Source organism: Monodelphis domestica, chromosome 4 (assembly GCF_027887165.1).
Source record: "Monodelphis domestica isolate mMonDom1 chromosome 4, mMonDom1.pri, whole genome shotgun sequence".
In the NCBI taxonomy this organism is placed as follows: domain Eukaryota; kingdom Metazoa; phylum Chordata; class Mammalia; order Didelphimorphia; family Didelphidae; genus Monodelphis; species Monodelphis domestica.
The window spans coordinates 101,373,400-101,397,910 of NC_077230.1; the positions used below are offsets into that span (position 1 = coordinate 101,373,400).

A 24,511-nucleotide genomic window follows, 5' to 3' on the forward strand; every position below is an offset into this window, starting at 1 on the left:
CAAATATGTATGTATGTGTGTATATAAACAAGGTGCTCCAAAAATTCTTAAGGCAATAGCTTAAAACTGTAGTTTTAAGTTTTAAAAAATTGGTAAAGTTTTATGCTTTAATACCTTTAAGCTTTAATACCTTAAAAATAAAGACTTTTGGGTCACTATCTAAGCAAACCAAACAAAAAATTATATAGTACTTTAAAGTTTATAAAGTCCTTTATACCAGGAAAAGGAGGCTAGAAAGGGACATAAATTGACAAGTTGACATAACATTTAAAACATTTTGACAAAAAAAAAATTAATGCAATTAAAATGAAAAGGTGATTAAATGGGAAAGTTTTGTTTGTCTTTAAATTCTTTGATAAAACTCTGATATACAAGATATATAAAAAATGGATCCAAATATGTAAGAACAAGAGGCATTTTTAACATATAAAATGTCCACAGGATATAATAAGGCATATGTCAAAGGAAAACTATACAAAGCAATTTACATAAATTATCTAGTTGGATCACTCCAATAAGCCTTAGGGGTACATCACAAAAATATTACTACTCCTAATTCCTAGATGAAGAAAAATTGGCCTATAGAGATGTAAACTGATTTCCCTGGTGACTCATTTGTTAAGTCTCAAGATGGGGGAACTAACTGACGCTTGGATTCTCTTGAATACAAATTCAGTTATATGCCCCTCTCATATTACTTCTCTACATCAAAACAAATTTTGAGCAAATTCCCTGTATATGCTGGGTTTTACAGTTCCTTTCAGTTCATATTTTCTTTGACCATGAATATCAATACCAACATTCAAAAGGAACTAATACCTGTTTAGAAAGCACTTTCATATAGCCCACACTTCCCCGACAGTAAGCTTCAAGTATTACACCAAATTGCACTGAAAAGGCAGGAATGTGCACCTCTGACCTAAAGAGATTTAATAAGAAAATGATTAATTTATCAACATGAATATAAGGTCTTATTGTTCTAAACTGGAACTAAGTTGTACTGAGATCATTCAAACTAAAATCAACTCGTGTTGACAAAAATCCCCACCAAACTTAACTTCCTATCTCAAATCTGAGAATTTTTCTGTAAGTATGACATTTGCAAAGTCCTTAAGTGACAAGTGAAAAAAAAATTAACTTTTTACCCCACAAAACAACAGGAAAAAGACTGATTCACAATCACATAGGCATACGAAATCTTAATTAATATAGTAAATCACTAAGGTTGGACACTGAATTTAAATTTCATGTGTAAATCCCTCTTCAGCAAACTTTACTTTTCATTAATCAAATATAAGGCACATAGCCAATAGACAAATAAAAGGATTATCTAACTAATAGGCATTTTTTTTTTCATTTCTTACTGGAACATATTACAATACAAGAGTATAGAGACTTATAAATTAGTTGTACTAACATCTATAAATTTAAAAAGAATAAGGGTTCATAAAAAAGCGATGAAGTCTTATATAATCACTGAAATATAACAAGAACAATTATTATATAGGGATGCTAGGTAGAACAGTCGATAGAACATCAGGCCTGGATTTGGGAGGACCTGAGTTAAAATCTGGCCTCAGACACTTCCAACTGTGTGACCATGGGAAAGTCACTTAACTCCAAATGCTTAGGCACTTACTGCTAAGCTATAGGTTTAATGAGAAAAAAAAGGGGGGGCTATAAACTAAATGTCTAAGAGTTTTGACTTTTAGAACCTCCTTAATTCCAATAAGTTAAATATGTTGGTTTATCATACTGGATAATTTCAAAGGAACAGAAGCCATTCCCCTCTCTCCCCATGATCAATTAAAAAAAAATTTTTTTTTTAAACTGAAAACTACTTACCTAAGATGCCAAAATAGAAATTGCCCTATCCTCCTATTAGCAAGTGCTCTGTCTAACAGGAATCTAGACAGTGCACAATCAAGAAAAGGTTCATATTTCAAAACTTGTACCAGTTGTAAAAGATACTGAGACAGTTCTTCATCACTGAAAAGGAAGGAAAATTAAGGTGGATATAGATATCAAGGAACAAAAAAGATAGAAATATAGGTAATTTAATTAATTATAATTGAATTATAAAAATACAAAGATGTAAACTTTGTTCTGAGGAGCTAAAATTACCTATCAAAAATGGACAGAACATTTTGAAATATATAAGCACATAAATGACAATGTAGGGTTATTGAATATTCTGTGATAGTTCTTCTTGGTTAATCAATTGTATTTATTAAATTATGCATATAAATAAATTATAATAAAGGACAAAATATTCTAATATGCCCTTGATGAATGGTTCAGACTTCAGACTAGGGATCAGGAGTCTTATTACTCTCTATATGTTCAACTCAAAAAAGAATTATTGTCTCTCACTGCTCCTGCAATCAGCACACCATCTCTTACTTCTTTGCCTTGGCAAGACTATTCAACAAATGTACTACCTCCCAATCCTCCCCTCATGAAACGTCTGAATTCCTTCAAGGCTCACAGCTAGCAAATTCTATTTAAAGGACCACTCCACCCGGCACCCCCAATTCCTTAGTATTATCTCCTTCCAAAAAATGCTTACATATTAGCTGCCTGTTACAATACATATACAAATTACATAAATATTTGCATAGACTATCCTCCTCTCTCCCAAGAAAAAAGAATCTGTTGGACGGTAGGTGTAAACCTCAAAATTCCTTAGACTTATAAATGTTGGAAATTTCACCATTGGGATATTTCATACTTGGAAAATTTCTTACTGATAGTCTATTGGAATGGGAACCCCATTGGCATGGGAGGTTCCTTCTCTTCCCTTCTTCAGATTACTTTAGGACAGAAACCTTTTGCTGAACAATGGAAAGGACTTTGACCTATGCTTAAGCATAGAACAGGAATTTCTTTGAATCATGATTGATTTTAGAATTGATACAATGGAGATACTTGGAATAAATCTCCACCCTATTCAGTCCTAACAGGATTGAGTAAGGGCTGCAGCCTAGATCAAAGATTTAATCATTTGAAAATATGACCTTCAACAGACATGTGCAAAAGCCAGAAACCTCTGGGCGGTCCTGGGTTAAGCTAGAGCCTCCATTGGCACAGGGAAATTGATGAACAGTGATTGGTAGATGGGAGAACTGAGAGGAGGAACTTGGAGGGGTTCCTTAAAGATAGGAGGGTCTGGAGACTCGAGGTGGTTGAGGAGTTTGGTCGGGGTGATTGCGGTGGACTCGGAGAAGCTTGCGCTGAAGGAAGCTGAAGGTGGGGGCCTCTGAGACTGTCTCTCCATTTTGGTCACGTGAGTGATAGGGACTGATCTCTTTTCTTTGCCCCAGCTATCTAAGAGCTTGGGCCTTTTGGCCCAGCCTAAACAGAAGGGGTATTTAAGCCCTGTTCTCTCCCTTTTTCTTTCTCTCTATCTCTAATTCCTTTCTTGCTCCTATTGTAATTAAACTCCAAAAAAGGCTGACGGCTGACTTGAGTTTTTCATTTAGGAATTACATAGCTGAATTCCTTGGCGACCTTAAATTAATATATATCAGTCTTTTAAAGTCATTCCCTTGTCACATAGGGAATTAGTTTATTTTTGTCTTTCTTTTCCATATTGCTTGTATACTGCCTAAAACAAGATACTTTACTGTTGAATAATAAGAAGAGGTTGAAATGTAGTTTACAATAGGGATTAATATGCAACAAGTCTTGAAAAGTAGACGGTGGTCAGGTTGTTAAAGGCTTTAGGTATAAAAGAACTTTAAACTAAAAACAACAACAAACTTTATACATGCTCCAAGAGGTAACAGGTTGCCAGTTAAAAAACAAAAACAAAAACAACAGAATTACTGAGTAGGGAATGAAAGGATCAGAACTGGACTTTACAGAAATCTCCTCTGGAAGCTGTGTCAAGAGAAGATGAAAAGAATGTGGAAATTGGAGATCAATCAAGAGAGGCTAGGCTACTGAAACTCAAGGAGGAGATGAATTGGGACTCAACTAGAGTAACAGTTGTTTAAGCAGAGAGAAAAGGACGGATATATAAAAGATGTTACAGAAACAGAAATGACAAGATCTGTCATTTGTAGAAAACACAAAGGATTGGATATATGAGGTAAGTAAGAGTGAGGAGTTGAGGTTTCAAATATAAGTTACTAGAGAGTAATTCAGAAAGGAATGGGTTTGGGGAGAAAGCAAATGAATTCTCTCTTGGACAGGTTGGACTTGAATTTCCTAGAGGACAAATTCTTCAATAGGAAGATGGTGATCTGTGTTTGTTTCTCAGGGGATCAGGAGTTAGAAAGATTAGCTATATGCAAATTTTGGAGTCTTGTAGATGAATATGATAATTAAACCCACCGACACTGCCACCTTCATTTAGAGTAGTAAAAAGAAAAATAAAATAATTCAAAATTGGGTATTCAACTGCATAATATCAACACTTAAATGATAAAGTAAAATTCCATTGATTTGGACTCACTCACCTGGCAATATGAGATATGATGGGACAAAATGGAGTTTATATTTATTTGGCAAAGCTTTTATTTAGATTTAAGTTAGAGCAAATTTTAAGAGTATAAGTATGACTTTAAAGTAAAGTTCAAAATACAAGAGACTAATATTTTAAAATGTGATTAAGAATTTGGATTATAAATCTATTTTTCAATAAATAATAATAAATTTAAATACATTATTAGTTTGCTTATTATAAATCATTAAAACAAATTCCATGTCCCTTATCTTAAAATTCTTGGTTATACTTTACCAGTTGGTTTTGTATAATTTAAAAAAAATACGGCTAATACAGATGATGACAGCAATATATTTGTTCTAGAGAATTCTGATAATGTGTCTTTTCTGGCAAAATTTAAAATGAAAAAGCATTCCAAGTGGATTCAGATATCATCAGTGACCTAAGCTGAAAAAACTATATGACATAATTTTAGAATTATCTAAAATTAATGTTTAGCACTCAAAAATAAAAGATGACAAAGATAGGAAGAGTCTAATAATGTGGCAAGTGGTAAAAGTCGCATATATTACTAGTCCAAATCTATTAACTGAAGAGTAGGGTGAAGAGTGAAATTTCAAGCTAAGTTTCCTATAAATGTTTATTGAATGAATTGTACCAATCCTTAATTTTATTATCCTGTATAATACTAATTTCCATATTTATGCTGATAGAAAATTACAAGCAAAATATTTAATTAAATTTAGAAAATCCAATTTAGCTATGGAAGTGGTCCATCAGGAGATATTTATAATATCTACCTACAGGGACCAGAGATATGTACAGTAGAAGCACTTGCTTTACATTTTTTGTCCAACCAGCCTCTTTTACCTTTCTCATGTTTGTGAGAAAGCTAACATATGCATAGTATCCAAGAGGCTGAAGTAGGGTAATTAAGGAAGCAAAGAGTTCTCATGAGTATACTAAATAAGGGCTCTGAAAATGAAATAGCATTGCCTTGATATATTTATGACTATTCACTAGTTCTTTTCTCACAGAAGTAACACAAAAACATAAATGTGCTTTTTTTTTTTTAATCAATCACAACAGAAAAAAATGGTAGGAAAGTACCTCATTTGTTTCAAGCATCCCACAGCATACTCTCTTACATACTGGTCTGGATAATTAAAGTCTAATAATTCCAATGCTTCTCTAGGAGGCAATTTAGGCCATATTTGAAGAAGAGCCTGTAGCTGTTGAAAAATTAAGAATTATTAAGGTGTATGTATATATTTGTAATCAATGGGCATTTGTTAGCCAAAATACTACAGACATGATAAACAAAGCAAAAATTTGGCCCTTGATGGGGGGGGGGGGGGGGGGGAGGAGAGGAGAAAAAAAGGAGAGGGGAAAGGAACAATGTGGATAGGAAGAGAAAGTGATTAGGGAAGGGTGAGAGTAAGGGGGAAATGGAGAGACCAAAAATCGTTCTCCAATAAATTAGTGCTCAAAGGATCTGGACAGTTCTCAAAAGAAGGCTTGCCAACTATCCACAACCATATCAGAGAAAGCTCCAAATCATGACTAAAAAGAGAAATGCAAATCAAAGTTTTCTCTTATATACAGCAAAATGACAACGATGAGAACTAGTGGGAACAGTCAATGTGGGGAAGACAGGAATGTTAGTGTAATGCTGATAGATCTATGAATCAACACAACCATTTTGGAAACAAATTTAAAATTATGGAAATGGGGAGACTAAAATTTTCATACTTTTTGCCCACAGATTCCACTGCTGTATATAAATTCCAAAAAGGTCCTGAAAATAACAAAACCCCCATAAGCATCAAAATGGTTATGGCAGCACTTTTCTGGTAGCATAGAAATAGAAACAAAGTAGATATCCATAGAGTGGGAAATGGCTAAGATATTTGGAGCCTCTGGATATAATAAAATATTATTGTACTATAAGAAATGATAAATATGATGAAAACAGAGAAACATGAAAAAACTAAAATATACCAATAAAGTAAAGCAGAGCCAAGAAAACAGCATACAAATGACTACAACAAATTAAATGGAAAGAACAAAAAAAATGAAAATAAATGTAGAATTACAAAAAACAAGCTTGGGCCAAGAAAAGAGATATGAGAAGATACCTCCAGCTACTTTTGCATAAATTTGAAGTCTATAGGTAATATATAAATAAGTAATGATTTATTATCAATTTTATATATATGTATATGTTTTGCAGATTTTTTCCCTATTCTTCCCTTTCTCCCACCCCCACCCCCTTTAAGAAATATCATTTGTTACATGGTATGTTTCAGAGGGAAAGATATGGGGAAGATAATGGAATAAATTTGGGTGACATAAAAACAAAATTTTATTTAAAATTAATATAACATAAATAAGCATCTGTTTCACCATTATATTTCTTTCTCTTTTTTTGAGGGCACATGAATTTGAATATTTTCATAAATAGTCTTTGACATAAAAATCTCCAGAATGGACAAAATTCAAGCAATAATGAAATCCCTTTCTTTGACTAGAATTATATTTTTATACCAGACTCTAAAACAGGGGTATATTCTGATTATAATACAGTATGATTTTTGGTGAAGATATAAATAATACTATTCCTCTTCTTAGGCTCTGGATTGTTTTCCACTAAAAGTAAGATGTTTGTAATGGTATAAAATTTACACATATTTTTAAAAATTCCTTAAAATATAAATAATAAATTCATATACTAAGGTTACAAAACAGTTAAAAAAATAACAGGAATTCTTTGTAAAACTACAGGGATGTCTGAGGTCTCATTTCTTCTTTAACTAAATATAAATCATCCTAAGCCTCTATATTAACATTACTTCAAACAAAATAGATTTCCTTCACTAATGTTTCCATGTACCCTCTTTATTTCTTGAAGAAAATGAAATGAGGCTCAGTTTCATTAGGTATGAAATGAAGGAACTGGTATAGATAGTCTACATTTTCCTCTAGATCTAAAAGTATATATGATTCAAGGTGAATAATGAAGAAGCTTAAAGAATTGGGATTATATTGGAGACATAGCTAAATTTTAATCGTATGTAGGCATGCATGTGTATATGTATGAAAGTATGTCTGGGATAGGAGAAAGAATAAGACAAGATCCAATCTGAATAATATTTGTGATTTGAAGGGGTATAAAGATTAAGTGTGTAATAACATAAAGCAACTTCTCTGGTCAAATATAGACCACTCAATAATAATGAGAATCATACAAATGTTCCAGTGTAAAATTGTGCATACCATTGACCAACTTAGGTGAAAATAAAATTAAAATGTCATCCTTCCAGTATGGTAGGCAAAATTGTAAACTTGTCTGTACTCCAGTGGTTTTGAACCTATTCCTTTAATAAAATTTCAACTATAAAAATTCTTTAAAATGAATACATTCCAATTCAGTATGTTTAATTTGATTAATTACACCAACCATTTAATTAGACTACATGAAGATAAATCAATGAATTAATATTATCAAAGAATATTATGTGTTTACTTTGTACAAGAATTGTGCTAAGTGATGGACACATAAAAAGGGGCAGAAGATAGATTATAAGCTTTTTAAAGATAGAAATTAACAGGGAAGATAATATGCAAACAGATATATACAAAAGCAAACAATATAGAAGATAAAAGAAATAATTAAAGGAGAGAAAGAACTGGAATTTGGAGAAGTAAGGGAAGCCTTCCTGTAGATGGCAAGATTTTAGCTAGGAAGCCAGTAGGGAGAGCATTCCAGGCCTGCGGAATGGCCAGAGAAAATCCCCAGAGCAGAGTGTTTTGTTTATGGAATAGCCATGAAGAGCAAGTTTTGAGGAGTAAAGTGTAAGAAGACTGGAAAGAAGGATAGGTAACAAAGGACATAGAGTGCCAAACAGCATTCTCTGAAGCTCCTGAAGACAACAGGAAGTCACTGGAGTTTACTGAGTAAGGAAAGTGACAGAAACTTAAATTTAGGAAAATCACTTCAGAGGCTGAATGGAGAATGGACTATAGTGGGGAGAGATTTGACACAGCAAGCAGACCCACTAGTGGACTACTGCAGTAATCAAGGCATAAGCAAAATAAAAATGTTCCAAAACATTTCAAAACAACTAATGGCCTAAGATGCTTATGTGTTTATGTAACAAATTATATGACAAATACTGGAATTTGTTATATAAATAGAAATTTCAAAATCATGCAGTTGGAATATAATTAGGAGGATAAAAAGATCAACTGGATTTAATGTAATAGGTATAAAGTTGGTAAAGCACTTAAGTTGAAGCATTTTTTTCAATGCAGAAAAATAGGGGGGAGAGAGAGAGAGAGAGAGAGAGAGAGAGAGAGAGAGAGAGAGAGAGAGAGAGAGAGAGAGAGAGAGAGAGGGAGAGTCTTTCCTGGTTCTTTGGTTAAATTTACAAACTTCAGAGGTATATGATTGAAAATCTGTTACCAAGAACCCACTGACTTCCCCGTCATTATGTACTTCCTGTAGACAGAGGATAAAGGGTGTGTGCTTTGGAGGCTCCCTCTCTCTGATGTAGAATTAGCATTGATGGTAGTGAGTGGGGTTGACTAAAAAATGGCTAACCAGCCATGGGCACATGGTCTTTATTTTGTATCTTCTTTATTCCTTGATTTCTAATGATCATTAATATATCTTTTGAAATATAATATTATTATTTGGAGATTTAATTTAAACTTTTACATTGAGCTGATGGGAGGAAAAATGCCAACTACATTCTATATGCTCTTTTTTCATTTTTTTAAACCCTTACCTTCTGCATTAAGAATCAATACGGTGTATTGGTTATAATGCAGAAGAGTGGTAAGGCAGTGGGGGTTAAGTGACTTGCCCAAGGTCACACAGCTAGGAAGTATTTGATGTCACATTTGAACCTGGGATTTCCCATCTCTAGGCCTGACTCTCAATCCAGTGAGCCACCCAACTGTCAGCACTGCCCTTCTCCCACCCTCTCCCCCCACCCAATCTAATGTGCTCTTTGAATTAAAACCACTGACTTAAGAGCCAGCAACTTTTCCTGCCAAGCTCTAAAAATAAAGCTGTTCCTCTTTTGAAATTGACCTTAAAGAAACTCACTAGAGACAACCTGGAATTAACCTTTTGATTTTTTTAAACCTTCACCACCTATCATAGAATCAATACCGTGTATTGGTTCCAAGGCAGAAGAGCAGTAAGGGCTAGGCAATGGGAGTTAAATGACTTGCCCAAGATTACACAGCTAGGAAGTGTCTGAAGTCAAATTTGAACCCAAGACTTCCCATCTCTAGGCTTGGCTCTCAATCCACTGAGCCACCTAGCTGCACCCTAGAATTAACATTAATCAAACAAAAAGGACTATAAACTAAGGGATTTTCCCTAAAATGTGAGTTCTCAAAAGTTAAATATTTGTGAAACATAGAATAATCTCTATGGAGGACTTCTGGGGGTTGAGCCAAGATGGCAGAGTAATCCTTAGCATTTCTGTGCCACCATTAGAATCCTCTCTGATGAAGTTTAAAATATCACAACAGAATGAATGCAGGAGTGAAAGAAGCAATAAGGAGAGAGAGAGAAATAACTTTCAAGAAAAGAAAAAACCCAAAAGGTAGGCAATGTACATCTAGGGCACTGGGGTGAGAGGAGAGCAGACACAGCAAGAAGCTGTAGCAAGGAGGGAAGAGTAAGCCAAGAGCGAGCCACCCACCCCACAGCTACTGTTTGAGGATTAGGAACCTATACTTGAGCCAACATCCAGATCCTGAGACCCTGTCTGAGCAAATAGCAGTAAAGCCTACCCATACCCCTTGAATTTTCAAACCAGGAGAGAAGTCTAGAGCCCCCAGGGAAGTCTAGTCTGGGCTTGGAAAATGGACTTAATTCACACTATGGGGTGGATGATAATAGTACTAAGTACTGATTATATTTTTGCATAAAGCTCAGGATGGAGCTTTAGGACAATAAAGGGTGTATCTGATTGGATAAAATAGACAGTGAGACCAAAAACTTGAGACTAAGCCTGAAGCTAGAATTTGATCAGTCCTTGACCTGATCAAGATTAGAGTGAGATCAAAAGCTTACACCTAAACCTGAGGCATGTCTTTAGGCTATTAGCATTACAAAGGTCAATTGAATCAGTAGGAGGAGGGGGAATCTCAGAGTTCTCCGCCCTCAGACCATCACATCATCCCCACCAAGTCTATCTATAATTATATAGGAAAAATGAGCAAACAAAAAAAAGCACCTAACTAAAGAATTTTTATGGAGACAAAGAGCAAGATAGAGACACAGAAGGGGACAGTGAAAGCAAAGGAAACACACCCAAAGTCCAAAAGAAAAATACAGATTGGACACAGATTCTAGAAGAATTCAAAAAGGACTTCAAAAACTAATTAAGAGAGGCAGAGGAAAAGAGGGAAAGAGAAATGAAAGTGATGCAAAAAGGACTTCAAAAACTAGTTAAGAGAGGCAGAGGAAAAGAGGGAAAGAGAAATGAAAGTGATGCAAGGAGAAAAGAAAGTGATTCAAGAAGAAATGGGTCAATTAAAAAAGGAGAACCAAAACTGACAAAGGAAAATCAGATTTTAAAAATCAGAATTGACCATCTAGAAATTAATGATTTCATGAGAAATCAAGAAACAATAAAGCAGAATCAAAGGAATGAAAAAATTGAGGAAAACATGAAATATCTTATAGAATAGTCACTATGATATACACTTTCATCGAGCTGCTGGAGTAAAAATATAGGCTATAATAATTAGTGTTAATGCAAGCAGCAAAAAAATTTTTTTTCAAATTCCCATAAGTATTTTTATTTGTATTTTCTTTATAACATATTACTTTCCCATATATCATAGTTCTTAGCAGCAAATAAGTTTTAAAAGAACCCAACATTATAGACAAAGCATATAACTAATGATTTCTCCATCTTCTGGAAGACTGAGGAAAACTAATAAGGCAAAGCTGGAAACCCTATTATTCTTCTGCCAACTGGGATTCCTTCTATATTATTGCTCTTTCTAATCAATGAACAAGCATATAAAACAAAAAACTAGACTATGAGATACAAAAAAGAAGGAATAAAAAAACTCCTACTAAGGGTTAATCTAACTTTTAAAAAATCATATAAGATATGTATTATTAAGTTATTCACAAAAGTCATTTGGTTTAGCTTACCTGAGCAACATCTTCAAGTTTATTCCATTTGACAGACAGCAGCAATTTTGGCAAAGACTGTGGAAAATTTTCTCTACAGTCTTGTCGCAAAGTCCAAATAAGATCCATTTCATTTTCACACAGTTGAGATAAGGGATCTCTCTCCATGATTTCTTTAAGCACAACATGAAATTTTTTTCCACCTCGACTCTAATAAAGTAAAATTTATGAGATTAAATTCAACAATAGTTAAGATTCCTGGTAAATTCTACTATTTTCTAGCTGGGTGACACTGAGCAAGTCACAACTTCTGTGGATCATGGTTTTATTTGTAAAATGAGGTTGGCTTAAATCATCTGTTAGGTCTGTTTCCACTTCTAAATTCTATGGGTCTATGATTAATCAAGAAATACAACAGGACTGAAATTCACTGAATCAAACTAAGAATTAAGAGAATAATTTTTTTATTTACATGAAAATAAACAAATAAATAGTTACTAAATTATTTTTTATTGGAATAGGTACCTTGGTTTTTGTTTAAGAAACCAAATCAACATGCCAAGGGTAAAAGAAGTAGCCTTTAAATAAAGTAAGCTTTATGTTTGAAAAACAAAACATTAATCTCCATACAAGAGCACTAGATGGCAATATTGCTGTTCTCTTCAAAAACATTTTCTAAGCATAACCATGTCCTCTCCGTTCCTTTGTACTCAATTCATGGATCATTTTCCTTACCAAAAAGGCCAAAAAAAATCCCAAAGGGTCTGGAGGGAAGGGGCAAATCTAAACAGGAGGATTCTTAGTTTGCTTCTTTACATTTCAAGACACAAATCTTCCATAGGCTTGGAATTTAAAATAAAATAGCATCGTTTGGCAATAATTATACATTTGTTTTGTGAGCCAGGCTCTATACAGTTTGGTTTAATCAACAAAGTTTGCTTTCACTATGTATGTACATTTTTGGAAGATCCTGCTGTAGCCAAAACCTTTTTCTCTTTAATTTTTTTAAAAATTATATCAGATGAAAGTATATGAGGATCTCTACTTCAAGAGAAGACAGCTAGAATGGCACAGCAGATAAGAGTGCTGTGAGACTGGAGTTCAAACTCTGCCTCAAGACAATTACTAGCAGTGTGACCCTGAGCAAGTGTCTTAATTTTTCTCTACCTTAGTTTTCTCATTTGTAAAATGAACGTAATAGTATCTACCCAAAATGGCTGTTGTTGAACTAAAAATTAGATAATATTTGTAAATGACTTTGTAATGCTTCAAAAACTATATAAATGCTAGTTATTATTAATATGATTTTTACCAGTTTCATATTAACATTTAGAATGACATCTACAGAGAAAGGATATTGGCATTTGGTTTATTTATACTAGTATAACAAGATTTACCATGAAATAGTAAATAAAATTTAGAACCTTATTCTACATATTCATCCTATTTATATTAGCCTGCTTTATTTATTTATTTATTTTGCATCAGATTGTCTGCAGTGGAGCTAGAATTAAGTCAGAAGAGTTAATGATTGGGCAGAGTTTGCAATGTAAAAAAAGAGTTCAGACACAAACTCTTTGGGGATAAGCATAGCTTATGTATACATCAAAAATGTATTTAGGGGGAAAAATGTTTAGGGACATTACACCTGTCCACTCCTATTCACCATAAGATTCATTATTGATATTTTAATTTTACTGTTGAAAAAACTGAAATAGCAAACCACTCCAATATCTTTGCTAAGATCTCAAATGAAGTCACAAAGAGTTGGACACAACTGAAATGACTGAACAACAAGAAGGAACTCAATATTTTAATTTTACATGGTAATTCACTATCATTAGGTTGTTTGTGGGCTTATTTATATGTTCAGTGTATCAAATTTCCTGAGGTAATAAATTCCTTAAGTTTGTACCCTAGATAACAAAGAATTGGAAATTAAGGGATTGTCCATCAATTGGGAATGGCTGAACAAGCTTTGGTATGTAATTGTAATTGAATATTATTGAGCCATAAGAAATGACAAGTTGGATGATTTTTGAAAATCGGAAAGAAAAATTCTTTTAAAATAAGAGCAGACAATATAAAATACTTGGGAGTCTACCAGGAAAGACAAAGCTAAGGTCTGTATAACCACAGTTATAAAACACTTTTCCCATAGAGATCTTAACAATTAGAGAAATATTAATTGCTCATGAATAGGCAGAGCCAATATAATAACAATGACAATACCATCTAAATTAATTTATCTAATGCCATACCAATCAGATCTTCAAAGAACTAAAGGTCAAGAATTTCAAGGAAATCATTGAAAAAAAAAACGTGAAGGAAGGCAGCCTAACAATATCTTAGTTCAAAGTATATTACAAGTGGTAATCTAGAAAACATCTAGTAATGCTAAAATGAGAAGGAAAGACACAGGGTAGTGAATTACTAGAAAAGATTAGATGCACAATATGTACAATTAGATGCACAATTAGAATTTGCTGCACACACATTCATTATTTGACAAAATTATTGAGAAAACTGGAAAGTCGCTGGCAAAAACTAGGCATAGACCAACATCTTACAATGTATATCAAGATAAGGTCAAAATAAGTTTGTGATTTAGATATATTAAGTGATACCATAAAGAAATTAGGGGAATATGGAATACGTTACCTTTCAGACCTATGGATAAAGCAAGAATTTGTGACCAAAAAAGACAAAGAGAACCTTATAAGATATAAAATGAATAATTTTGATTATATCAAATTAAAAAGATTTTGTACAAACAAATTAGGATAGTATAGAAAAATTTACCTGTAAGATAGTTAAAGGAAGAGTTTGTGACCAAACTAAAGACAGAGAGGATCACATTCTAAAATAGATAATTTTAATTATATCAAATTAAAAAGGATTTGCACAAATAAAACTAATGCAGTTAAAATGAGAAGGAAAGCAGGAAATGGGGAAAATTTTTTATAGAACATTTCTCTGATAAATGCCTTATTTCTCTAATACGTAGGGAATTAAGACAAATTTATAGAAATAAGAGCCATTCTCCAATTGACAAAAGGTCTGAACAAGCAGTTTTCAGGAAAAAAAATCAAAGCTAAATGCCCCAAACTAAGGAATAAAAGCTCTAAATCACTACTGATTAGAGAAATGCAAATTAAAACAACTCTGAAGGAAGGAGGAATACCAGGTACTCTACTGTAATGTGGTAATCAACAAATCAATTTGGAACTAAGAAATAGAGTGGTGGATCAATGGAATAAGTTAGGAAATCAACACACATTAGTTAATATCCACAGCAACTTAGTGTTTAATGATCCAAACTCTTGGGGAAAGAACTATTTGATAAAACTATTGGGAAAAGAGGAAAACAATAATGGCAGAAATTTGGCCTAAACAAACATATCATACATACACCAAGAGAAATCGATACTTGATCTAGAAATAAAGGGTGATACGAAAAGCAAATTAGGGGAACACAGAAAAGTTTACTATTCAAGACTATGGATAAGGGAAGAACTTATAACCAAACGAGATATATAACACATAACAAAAAATAAAATTGGTCATTCTGATTATGACATCAAATTTACAAAGTTTTGCACATCAAAACCAATGCAACTAAGAATAAAGGGGAAATGAAAAATTTAGAACAGAAATTTATACTAAGTATCTCTGATAAAGATCTTATTTCTTAAATATATAGAAAGCTGAGTCAAATTTCTAAAAATACAGAACATTACACAATTGATAAATGGTCAACTGATAAGAATAGACAGTGCGCATATGAAGAAATCTATAGTCTTATGAGGAAATGCTCCAAATCACTATTGATTAGAGAAATGCAAATTAAGTAACTCTGAGATATCAATTCATATCTATCAGATTAGCTAATGTGACCAAAAAAGATTCTGCCAAAGAAGAAAGGATCCAGAGAAGTTAGAGGGTCTGACAGATATCATGTCTATTGAATAACAATGATTAGTTACTACCCATAAGAGGAAATGGATACTTATGTTCAGTCTGAAGGAGTCTTAATTCTGACAGATAAGCCCAGATAGGTAACAAGTTTGAAAAGCATGGTAGTAGGATCTGATCACATATAAGGCAAGGAATGTAAACTCTTATCTAGCATTTTTATCCTTCTGAAAGAGGAGAGTGGCTCTAGGCTGAACAGTATTAATGATTACCAAAAAGAAAGTAGTGTATGATAAGTAAATTCTACTTCTGTAGGAAACATAGGTAGGAAGAATCAATAAACCTTTTTATATTGAGTGATGCTAATAAATGAGTGTATTAAAAAAAAGGAGAAGAAAGAATGATTTATATTTGGGGATTCTCAAAATGGCATTTTATTTTACAAGCATCAAACAACTTTCAAACTTTCTGAACGTTGACATCAGTCTTTAAAAGAATTTGAGGATGGAATTATGATGATTATATGATGAAAGACAAAGCATTCACTGCCAACCTAGTTGCAGGAATGTGCACACATAATACCTTTTACATTTGGAGAGGATACAGGCTTAGTTTCAACCTTACTGTTAGGAATGAAGAAAAAAAAATCACATCAAGGTAGTAAAACTAGAGAAACTTTCAAATTCATTGTCTTAAAAATATTGTGACAAACATAAGACAAAGAAACCCCACAAAGATAGTTATAATACTTTGTTTATTGAGCTAAAAAATTTTCAGGCTTTTATAATGCCAAGGTAAAATTGAACTGTCAATAATCTTCAAAGAAAAGAAATTACAAAAAAATTTAAATTTAAAAAGGATTTTGATTAAAAAGAAACAAAGAATGGAAAAAGGAATTTTATACTATGTAACAGAAAACTTTCTATTTAAAAAAAATATTTTTTTAAACTCACTTTCCATTTTAGAATCAATACTGTGTATTGGTTCCAAGGCAATAGGGGTTAAGTGACTAGCCATGAGTCACACAGGTAGGAAGGGTCCGAGGGCAAATTTGAACCTAGGACCTCCCATCTTTGGGCCTGGCTCTCAATCCACCCAGCTTCCTCCAACTTTTAAAATTCTTATATAGAAACAGGTAACTGGCAGAAGAAATAGCAAAAATAAAAACTAAAAAATAAATTATTTCATAACTTTATCTTTTTTTCCCTAAAATAGACAATACTTCCAATAATTATCAAAAACTTCCCATGAAGAAAAGGAATAGGAATTTGGTTAATCCATATTATCAGACTAAGAAAAATGATGACTTTATAAAACACTGAGTTTTATTGTTTTTGATTCTCCCTTGTCTACTCTGTTCCATTAATCTACCTCTTTATTTTTTAAGCAATATCAAATGGTTTTGATGACTGCTGTTTTATAATATGATCTGAGATCTGGAAGTTCTACTACCCAATCATCCTAACCTCTTTTTATTATTTACATTTATATTTTGTTTTCCTAAAGGAAATTTGTCATTATTCTGTAGAGTTCAATAAAGTATCCCTTTGATCATTTAAATTAAGCATCAAAGTCATGAAATAAACATTGGTAGCACTGTCACTTTTAAATATTGCATGGTCTAGCCAAAAGTACTGAATATTTTTCCAGCTGCTAGGTGAGTTATTTATCTACTAAAAGAAACACTTTGTAAATTAATCTGTATAAGTATTTTGTGTGTTTTGGGAGAATACTAACTAGGTATTTTATGTGTTGTGTAGTTATTTGTAATGTGATTTTTTTTCTATTATTGTCTCTTGGATTTTGTTATCATTACTATATAGGAATGCTACTGGTTTTTAAGGTTTTATTTTATAGTCTGAAATGTTTCTAACGTTACTTTCTCAATTAGTATCATAGTTGATTCCCTCTCAATTTTATTTATTTATAAATAAGACCATGCATCACCAGCAAAAGTAGAGTTTTATCACTTCTTTACCCATGTATATTTCTTTTACTTCGTTCTCCTATCTCACTGAATTTCACAGAATTACATCAAACAGTATTTGGGAGTGTCGGCATACTAGTTTTACTATTGTATTTATTGGGAAATCTTCTAGTATATCCCCCATGCATGATTTGTTTTTAGCTTTATCTAGATAATTCTTATGATAGTAAAAAAGTTCCTTCATGTGGCAGCGGAGTGGTTAAGTGGATTGAGAATCAGGTCTAGAGACGGGAGGTTCTGGGTTCAAATCTGCACTCAAGACATTTCCTAGGTAGGTGACCTTGAGCAAATGACTTAACCTCTATTACCTGCCCCTTGCCACTCTTCTACCTTAGAATCAATACACAGTAGTGATTCTAAGGTAGAAGGGTGAAAAAAAAAAGTTCCTTCAATGCTAATATATTTTGCACGTTATTTTTTTTTTACATGAGCATTGTATTTTGTCAAAATTGTTCTCTATAAATTGTGATAATCATATGGCTTTGGATATTTTTATTGTTAATGTGATTAATCATATTATCTTTCTAATGTTTGAACCATCCTTGTATCAGTGGTATAAATCCAACTTGATCAATTGCAGTTAGTCTGTTTGATAGCATTTTATTTAGAATTTCTAAATTGATATTAATTAGTGATTTAGGTCTATGATTCCCTGTATTTTAATCATTCCCTTCCTTAGGTAATGAAATCTCTTTGCCAGCTTTGGAATGTAAACTTTTGCCTCCTTTTGAATCAGTAACACCCAGTTCAGAAGCTGTCTTATTTACAAACTTTTCCTTATGCTCCAGTCATTAGAGTTTACTACCTCATGAAACTACTTTGGCTCTATTGATCTGAATACTGATATCTTTCCAGTAAAATATAATCTCCTTAAGGGTAAGGAATACATAGTTTTTTTTCCTCCAAAATTTTTAGCTCATGCAATTGGTTATGCTTTCATATAGCAAGACTTTAACATATGCTTCTTGAATTGAATATGCTATCTAGACATTGCAAAATAATCAGAAGGATGCTATTTTTACCTTTGATACTTACTGATACATTACCACTGTCACTACTTGCAATCTCAGCTGCCTTTTCAATAATCTGTTTTAAAAAATACACAAACATCAAAATAAATTTAATGGAATAACTTATAAGTCAAAAAACTTAATTATGATTTCAAATTAAATTCAAGTTATGAAAAAAACATTGGGCAAAAGATTGCAAAAATATTGATTGCTTACACATATTCCCATGGTTTTTGATTCTTTAATATGGAAGTAATCTTAAAGGCTCTGTGATCTAATTGAAAAGAACACATGGAGAATAGAGGAATAAAGCCCTCAAGAGCTTAATTTTTGCGTATAGATGACTAATTTGAGGTACATATTATTTTGAGAAAGTAACTTGCCCAAAGACCAACATCTATACCCCAAGAGGTATAACTGACTAGAGTATTTGTTTCTCAACTCTCAGTTCAATATTCTTTCCATTCAGCCACTTGCAGAATATAGGTTATTTCAAGGTATATAATGGCAACAATTGAAAAAATGCTACTAATTTGCGGTTTGTCAATTATGTGTGTACTGAAAACAGTTACCTTACCTTATCAAAGGGAGGGTAATAATAAGGTTGTTTTTTATTCTCAGGGAATTTAATATGTAAAGCTGTTGCATTTTCAGTATATGGATTTGTTTGAACAGTTCCCATTGGATTTAACATTTCTTCAAGTTCATCTATAACAATTAAAGAAAAGATTCTTTAAAAAATAAATTAGCACTATAAAAATTAAATCTATTAGCACTCTCAAAAGCTAAGTAAATAAAGACAAGAAAAGCTAACAAAATGTCTAAAAGTTTGTGCTAGTGCTTAACACAAAGGTTTTAATAAAAACTGGCTTACTTTTAAAATTACATGACTAAAAAATAAATTATGATGAAACATGAAGGCAACACTGGAAACGATTATGTATACTTTACAGCATACTACCTTCAATCTTCATTATCAAACATGTATGAGATTACTTGACTTTAAACACACACACATACTTTTTATGACCTGTTATCCTTCCCTAATTACTACATGGGGGACACCAAAATTTTTTGTGCAATTTTGAGTTATTAAATCTTAAAAGTGTGCTACGGGGGGGCAGGTGGGTGGCTCAGTGAATTGAGAGCCAGCTCAAGAGAGGGAAGGTCCTACGTTCAAATCTGGTCTCACATACTTCCTAGCTGTGTAATCCTAGACAAGTCAGTTAGACCCCATTACGTAGCTCTTACCAGTCTTCGACCTTGGAAGCAATATACAGTATTGATGCTAAAACGGAAGGTATGGGTTTTAAAAAAAAGTGTACTGAATGTACAGAAGATGGCGGCATTGAGGCAGTGAAAGTCAAGACCTCTGAAAACCTTTCCTTACAAATTACAAACTAAATGCTGCTAGGGGATTAAAAATCAAACCTAACAACAGGACAGAGCAAAGGAACCCTCCTGCTTGACTCAACTTAAAAGGTACACCCCCAAAAGCTGGAATTTGAGAACACTCAGATTTAAAGGGAAGATCCCAGTACCCCTCCTTCACCTAGAACTCTAAACCTCCAGCAGCAACTGGAACTTCTGGACGGGCAAAGGAGCTGATATGGAGGGAGTACCTTGTGAGCAAAGCTGTGCCAGGTTCAGAGCATCAAACACAGGTGGTGGGGAAGTAGTTAGAGAAGGAGCACAGAGCAGGCAGCCTAGTTGCAGCAGCTGAGACACTCCATATTGATCCCTCCTTCCAGGAGGTTTTGGCCTCAGGGCACATTCACAGCCCAACCTAGCTGGACTAAATCCCATCAAAGTCTTAAGAGGGCAGGGAAATTCAAGTTCCAACACTCCTCCACCACAGACTGCAATGAGAGGTTTGCAGACAAAACTCCAAGAGGGGCGACTGACAGAAAAGGCCAAAAACAAAAAAACAAACAAACAAAAAGAACTGAGAGAAGCAAGAGCTCAGACAACTGCAGGAAGTAAGAAGGGGGTAAATATGAGCAAAAACAGAAAAAGAAAAAAGAAATTACAATCGATAGCTTCTAGACAGGCAATGAACAAAGAGCAAACACAACAGAGAAGGAAGAAGTGAACACCAAGCAATAAAACAGAAAACCCAGAGAATTGGACACAGGCTTATGAAGAACTCAAAATGCAATTCAAAATACAATTAAAAGAGTCTGAAGACAAGTGGGAAAAGCACTTAAAAACTGAGATAAGTCATGGGAAACAGAAAAGAGTATCTTGAAAGCCAAAACCAATCAGCTTGAAAATGAGGCAAAGGAGATGAAAGATCAGAAGTAGAAGAATGACCAAGAAGCCAGGGATGAAATTCAGTCTTTAAAATCCAGAATACAATAACTAGAAGCAAGCGACTTCACAAGGCAACAGGACACTATAAAACAAAATAAAAAGAATTAAAAAATTGAGGAAAATATGAAGCACCTAATTCATAAAACAGAAGATTTAGAAAATCATTCCCAGTGAGACAACTTAAGAATCATTGGTCTAGCAAAAGACCATGAAAAAAGAAAAAGTCTGGATATCATACTACAAGAAATTATCCAAGAAAACTGCCCTGATATTCTAGAACATGAAGGAAAAGTAGAGATCAAAAGAATGCACAGATCACCTCCTGTACTTAATCCCCAACTGACAACACCAAGGAATGTTATAGTCAAATTCAAGAACTGTCAGACCAAGGAAAAAATATTACAAGCTGCTAAGAAGTCATTCAGATAACATGGAACCACACTCAGGATAACACAGGATCTAGCTGCATCTACACTTGTCTGTACCCATACTCAAGGATTAAGTATATAAGACGATGGCTAAGAAACTGTAATAGATAATTTTAGCTTTGAGATCTAAACTATATTAATTATTTGGTTGCCATGGATATCCCAAATAAAAGTTAATACCCAAGTCAGCTGGAAATTTATGGTGATGTAATTAATATAGTAGAAAGAAATTAAGAAGAAGGGAGAAGGAAAGGGTGTAGGATTTCTCCCGCCTGGCTAGTGCCAGGTGGAAGACCAGAGGCTCTAGGAAGATAAGGATTTGAAGAGTAAGAAGGAAAGAATCAGCCTGAACTCCAAAGGGCTCAGCCAAGATGGCGGGATCTGAATCAGCTCAAAGGAAAACTCACCGCCAAAACCCTGACAAACAGCTGCCACCACGCCAAGATGTTGGAATGCTTAGCACACTGCCAGCCAGAGTCGCCTCTCCAGGGAAAGAGGGCGAAGAGAGGAAGTGACGTGCCTTATATAGATGGTTTTACATAATTTTCCTGCTTCTCATCTGTACCAATGATAGCTTAGCTTGACTTAGGACAGCTCAGGGGTCTGTCAGCTGTTTCTGCACATGTCTGTTGAAGGCCATTTTCTTCAGATACATAATCATTGAGTATGGGTGCAGACATTCCTGACCTTTTTAAATTAAGTAGGGTGGAGCAATGTAGAGTTCCCAAAACCTGATTCTGTTAGACCAAGTATCTCCATTGTTACAAATCAGGAAATAGCTAAATCAAATCTTCTAAGGTATGGTCTGAGTACGGTGGAGTAGTTTTGACATTCACAAGTTATAGGACCCCAGGATCTAGAGTCCTTCCCCTCATTAAAGTAATTTTTTCCATAGGAAAGTACTAGTTCTTTCTTAATTAAAAAAAAAAAAAACCTATATGATACCCAAGCACAGAACTCAAGAGAATGATCAAAAAGTAATTAAGAAAGGGGGAAGAGGAAAAAAAACACAAACAAAACAACTTTTTTAAGAGTCCCAATGAGGTAAAATGATATGTATCCTATAGGAAGAGGTCACTGGTAACTCTTAAAAATTGTTACTTTCACATGGGCATCTAGAAGAATTATATATAGAGGGAACACTGAAAAACTGTACAGGATGAAATGCCAAGACATGAATATGTATATAGATATAGGTATGCATAAATATATATATATATATATACACACATATATACACAAATATATATACACAACTAGAGCTAAAAAAGAGGTTAATACTAAAATGAATGGGAAAAGAAACAAAAGGGGGAAATTTTATATGTCACAAAGAAGCTCATGGTGGGAGGGAGGAGAACATCAATACAATGGAAGGGTAAAGAGATTGGAAAAAAGGAAATACTCAACTCCTACTTGGGCTGAAATTGACTCAAAGAGAGAAGAATAATCCAATCCATTGGGGCCGAGAATTGATTTGCGCCCTATATGGAAGTAGAAGGGTAACAAACCGACTGGTGAGGAGGGAAGTAATACAAGAGAGGGAGAGGGTGAGGGGGTTGTAGTATAAAAAATACTGTAAAGAAAATAAGAGGAGAATAAAAAATGAGGGGGAGTAAAAAGGGAAGAAAAATACGAGTGGGAATTAGGGGGACTGATTTAAAACAAAAAATTGATATAGAAGTAAATAGTGAAAGAAGAAAAGGCAGGACTAGGAGAGGAAATCAAAATGCTGGGAAATACACAGCTGGTAATCATAACTCTGAATTTGAAAAGAATGAACTCACTCACAAAATGCAAGTGAACAGCAGAGTGGATTAGAATCCCAACCCTACCATATGCTGTCTACAAGAAACACACATGAGGAAGGTAAATATGTACAGGATGAAAGTAAGAGGATGGAGTCAAATCTATTGGGCATCAACTGATAAAAAGAAAGCAGGAGTAATAATCATGATATCTGACAAAGGCAAAGTAAAAATAGATCTAGTTAAAAGAGATGGGAAAGGTAATTAATTACATCATGATAAAAGGCAGTATAGACAATGAGGAAATATCAAAACTCAATATGTATGCACAAAATGGCATAGCATCCAAATTTCTAAAGGAGAAACTAGTGGAGCTCAAGGATACAATAGATAGAAAAACAATACAAGGATACAATAGATAGAAAAAATCAAACCAAAAAATAAATAAGAAAGAAGATAAGTGAATGAAATCTTAGAAAAATTAGAGTTAGGAGATATATGTGGAGAAAATAGGAACAAAAAGGAATACACCTTCTTTTCAGCAGCACATGATACTTTCACAAAGATTGACCATGTACTAGGGCATAAAATCATTACTCGTAAATGCAAAAGAGCAGAAATAATAAATGTAACCTTCTCAGATCACAATGCAATGAAAATAATAATTAGTATGGGTACATGGAGGCAAATCAAAAATAAATTGGAAATCAAACAATACAAATCTCTGAAATCAGTTAAAGAACAAATCAAAGAAACAATTAATAATTTTATTGAAGAAAATGACAATGATGAGACATCCCTTCAAAATCTATGGGATGCGGCCAAAACAGTACTCAGGGGGAAATTTATATCCTTGAGTTCAAATATTAACTAGAGAGGGCAGATGTCAATGAATTTGGAATACAAATTAAAAAACTAGAAATTGAACAAATTAAAAATCTTCAGATGAAGATTAAATTAGAGATCCTAAAAACCAAAGGAGAAATTATTAAAATTTAATAAAATTTTTATTATATTAAAGATTTAATAAATAAGACTAGAAGCTTGTACTTTGAAAAAACAAATAAAATAGGCAAACTATTGATGAATCTAATTAAAAAAAGGAAAGAAGAAAACCAAATTGACAGCATACAAGATGAAAAGGAAGATCTCACCTCTAATAAAGAGGAAATTGAGGCAATCATTAAAAACTATTATGCCCAATTATATGGCAACAAATACGGAAATTTGGATGATATGGATGAATATTTATAAAAATATAAATTATCTAGACTAACAGAGGAAGAAATAAATTACCTAAGCAACCCCATATCAGAAAAAGATATTGAACAAGCCATCGAAGCACTCACTAAGAAAAAATCCCCAGGTCCAGATGGATTCACAAATGAATTCTATCAAACATTCAAACAACTACTCCCAATATTATACAAATTATTTTACAGAATAAACAAAGAAGGAGTTATACCAAATTCCTTTTACGATACAAATATGGTAT

General features: G+C 33.4%; 1 protein-coding gene across 6 annotated transcripts in view; it reads right to left on the reverse strand.

The window, feature by feature from the left end:
- Nucleotides 1-24,511, reverse strand: part of PIK3CB (phosphatidylinositol-4,5-bisphosphate 3-kinase catalytic subunit beta) — a 200,268-nt gene that overhangs the window by 25,512 nt on the left and 150,245 nt on the right. For all 6 annotated transcript variants that reach the window (XM_056793674.1, XM_056793673.1, XM_056793675.1 and 3 more), the window contains 6 exons: nt 19,108-19,238; nt 18,556-18,606; nt 11,640-11,828; nt 5,561-5,682; nt 1,846-1,989; nt 820-919 (listed from right to left, as the gene is read on the reverse strand). In XM_056793674.1, the coding sequence (XP_056649652.1) occupies nt 820-919; nt 1,846-1,989; nt 5,561-5,682; nt 11,640-11,828; nt 18,556-18,606; nt 19,108-19,238 (737 nt within the window). The remainder of the gene's footprint in view (nt 1-819; nt 920-1,845; nt 1,990-5,560; nt 5,683-11,639; nt 11,829-18,555; nt 18,607-19,107; nt 19,239-24,511) is intronic.